The 3,678-nt window shown below is 44.7% G+C and overlaps 1 protein-coding gene across 1 annotated transcript; it reads right to left on the bottom strand.

The window, feature by feature from the left end:
• Window positions 1–1,120: 1,120 nt before the first annotated feature.
• LOC139650030 (basic salivary proline-rich protein 4-like) lies at window positions 1,121–1,972 on the bottom strand. The gene has a single exon (XM_071526561.1). The coding sequence runs from the start codon at window positions 1,970–1,972 to the stop codon at window positions 1,121–1,123; it is 852 nt and encodes a 283-aa protein (XP_071382662.1).
• Between the last annotated feature and the right edge of the window lie 1,706 nt (window positions 1,973–3,678).

The raw sequence follows: 3,678 nt of genomic DNA, 5'->3' as shown, positions 1-3,678 counted from the left end.
AGATCATGCTATCTTAATTGAGCGCCTTGAACAATGGGTAGGTATCTCAGACTTAGCACTGGGTTGGCTTAAATCCTATTTATCTAATAGGACCTTCTCTGTCAGAATAGGAAAGTCATCATCGACCACAGCAGACATCACCTGTGGGGTTCCACAGGGCTCAATTCTTGGCCCCATCCTCTTCTCCCTCTACATGCTTCCACTTGGTCATATAATTCGTAAGCATAATGTTTCCTTTCACAGCTATGCTGATGACACACAGTTATATCTACCCTTAAGACATAATGATCCCAACTGCCTCAACACTCTGAGAAACTGTCTTACGGACATTAAGTGTTGGATGTCACAAAATTTTCTTCAGTTAAATGAAAGCAAAACTGAAATTGTCTTATTTGGGCAGCCCAACGCAAGAAATCTGATTTTACATGATCTGGGTGACTTATCATCTAACATAAAGCCTGTGGCCAGAAACTTAGGAGTGATTTTTGACAGTGACCTGAGTTTTGATGATCAGGTAAAGAGAGTTGTGCAGTCTTGCTTCCTTCAACTAAGAAATGTATCAAAAATCAAGTCATTTTTATCTCATGCTGACTTAGAGAAGGTAATTCATGCTTTTATCTCATCTCGTCTAGACTATTGCAACTCTCTTTATACCTGCCTCAGTCAAAAATCTATCTCACGTCTCCAGCTTGTTCAAAATGCTGCAGCTAGAATTTTAACTGGCACTAAACGTAGAGACCATATTACCCCAGTCTTAGCACATCTGCACTGGCTACCAGTAAGATTTAGAATTGATTTTAAGATTTTACTGATTACATTTAAAGCACAGAAAGGTCTACCCCCTAGCTATATTGCTGACCTTTTAACTCTTTATGAGCCAGAACGTAGCCTTCGCTCCTCAGGCAAGGCCCTTTTGGTTGTTCCACAGTCTAGGCTCAAGACTAAAGGTGACTGCGCTTTCTCTATTAGGGCGCCTAGACTTTGGAATGACCTGCCCGAGGAAATCAGGCTAGCTAAATCAGTTTTCTATCTATCTTTTAAATCCCTTCTAAAAACACACTTATATAAACAGGCTTTTATGTGATTCACTCCCTATGCACTGCCGTTCGGGAGTCTGGAGTCACTGAGGGGTCTTTGTGTTTCCTGGGGGAGGCTGGTGCTTCTGTTCGCTGGGGTGGCATTGAGCTGGTCGGGGAGTGCAGCCGGGGCAGTGGCGGTGTTGCGGACTGCTGCCTCTGTCTTCGGGTGGCTGTTCTGTTCTTCGGACTCTCTGTTCATCGGGAGTCCTCTGTCTGTGGCGGTGGCATCTTTGCTGGCCTTGGGTGTTCTGGCTGTCGGGCTTTCGGGATTCTCGGCTGGGGTTTCGCCGCGCGCTTCCTGCGGCGCTTGCCATGGGTGCGATTGGCTTGTGGGGCGTTCTCTCGCGGGCCGTGCGTTCGGGCTGTCTCCCGCAGGGCTCGATGGGGTTTGGATCGGGCGGTTTCGCTGGTCGGTCTGTCGGAGGCGGTGCTCGTCTCTCCTGGCTCGGCGGTCGGTTGTTGTTTTGGGGGATGGGGGCTGCTAACATGCGTGGGGTTGCCGGGAGGCTGGGGTTTTCATGCTGGGGTGTGCGCCTTTGCGTGGGGGTCTTCGGTTTCTTGGCGGTGTCGCGCTTGGGGTGGCTTTCGTCTCTCGGGGCAATGATTCGGCTGGCGGGTTGTGGAGACGGGTGCTGTCTCTGGTGGGTTGGCCGGTGCGGTCGGCCGGTCTGGGTCCTGTCGGGCTTTTGTGGGGGCGGCTTGATCGTGGGGTCCATGGGGGATGCCCTGTGGGCTGTTTGCGCCGGTGGCGGGTCCTGCGGGGGGCGTGGGGCGGGGCCTTGCCGGGTGTCCTGGGGGCGTGGTGGCTGGAGTGCCTGGGGTCTGCGGGGCTGTCGCTGCTGTGCATGGGGGGTTCCTTGATGGGCGGGGGGTTTGGGGAGTGGAGCAGTCATTTGGAGTGGAGGTTTTGGTTTGTGGCATTGTCGGTGTCTCGGCTGTGTTTCTGATCAGTTTGGTGCTGCCCTGGTGGATTGGGGTATCGGTCTCTTTCGGGGGCATGGAGGGTTCTCGCTGGCTCCGGACTCTTGAACGGTAGTGTTGCCTACTTGTACCTGTATGTCCATTTTATTGCCTTTTTGTGTTTTGGCACACACTTTTATTTAGAGTTCCATCTGTTTTTAATTGTATCTCTGTTTCTTTGTTTTAGTTGCACCTGTTTATCTCCTGTTTTACCTTTTATTCCTATGTTTTATTTCTTCCAATTTCTTTTCGGCACACACTTTTATGAAAAAGTTTGATCTGTTTTTAATTGTATCTCTGTTGGTCTTTTTTTTTTTTTATTTTATTTTTTTTATATTTAGTTGTACCTGTCTACATCATATTTTACTTTTTATGCCTATTTTCTTTTATTGCTGCTGTTGGATTTTACTGTATGTAAAGCACTTTGTAAACATTGTTTTTAGAAAAGTGCTATACAAATAAAGTTATTATTATAAGTTATTATTATTATCTCAGAGGAGAAGTGCAAAAACAGGCTATATGTAACCGGATGAATTGAACTGTTTCGACAAATCAATTAGTCAATCAATCTAACAGCAAACAGCAATCACCGAAATTTAAAGAGATAGTTTGGTTTGGGGGGTATTTAGATATTTTTCCCACTTACCCAGAGGCAGATGAACTTGTGGATGCCTGCAGTTTGAAGGAATGCCAATGGTTAGCTTAGCTCAATTGCTGGAAGTCTATGGATCAGGTAGCGACTCCTCTCAAAAGTAGGGAAATAGACCTGCCCAGTATATTCCCGCTCAAATAAATATGATATGACCCTGAAATATACTGGCGTTCTTCCGTGACTGCACTTTAATTAGGCATGAGTTTGATCTCCTCACTTGGAAAATGAGCAAAAAGATAAAAATATTGAGCCGAAGACGAGCAGCAGAAACCACCTGACAACAGACAGCAGCAGGGAAACAGACCAGACATTATGATCAGTGGTTTTGGTTGACATCTTTCTTGATGAGACAATATAGAATACTTGAAACTTTAAGACTATATATATTTTTTTATTCTATAATGCTGCATTTTAATTATAGGACCAGAGCCAGTGACGCTCATGTGATAACCCATAGTTTTAGGACATTGATAGGAAAAAGCACTTTTGTCTACCAGCATCAATAAAAACCACAGAATCAAAACAACAGTTCAAATCGTAGGTAAAAAAATATTTTTGGGAAAAACTGGTGCGATAATCTGCATTTGTACACAGGTGTTTTTTTTCTCTAATATATGCATTGTTATGTAGGCTAATGTATGCATTGTTTATGTATTGTTCGTAAGAGGACCGCTGTGGAATCAAGTCGTTGACTTTACTGTGTTTTTATCCTCAATTGTTATTTGCTGGAGCGAAATGTGCATGTATTTATTTTAACTTTCAAATAAATCCAAACCAATCCAACCTATGGAAGAGGATTAGAGCCACATGCGAAAAATGTATTTGAGTTCTGAGATTAATCTCAGAATTCAGAGAATAAAGTCAGAAGTCAGTCTGACTTTATTCTGAGATTAATCTCATTTTAGGGCCACATTTTTAACATGTGGCCCTAATCCTCTTCCGTATTAACCCTTTAGTGTCCCTTTGCGCGAGAGCTGGATGTACCTG

The sequence above is a fragment of the Centroberyx affinis genome, unplaced genomic scaffold (assembly GCF_046629955.1).
Source record: "Centroberyx affinis isolate AG114_WGS23_722 - 3 ecotype Tasmania unplaced genomic scaffold, CSIRO-AGI_Caff_v1 ptg001431l_1, whole genome shotgun sequence".
Lineage (NCBI taxonomy): Eukaryota > Metazoa > Chordata > Actinopteri > Beryciformes > Berycidae > Centroberyx > Centroberyx affinis.
This window is presented reverse-complemented; position numbering and strand designations above follow the sequence as displayed.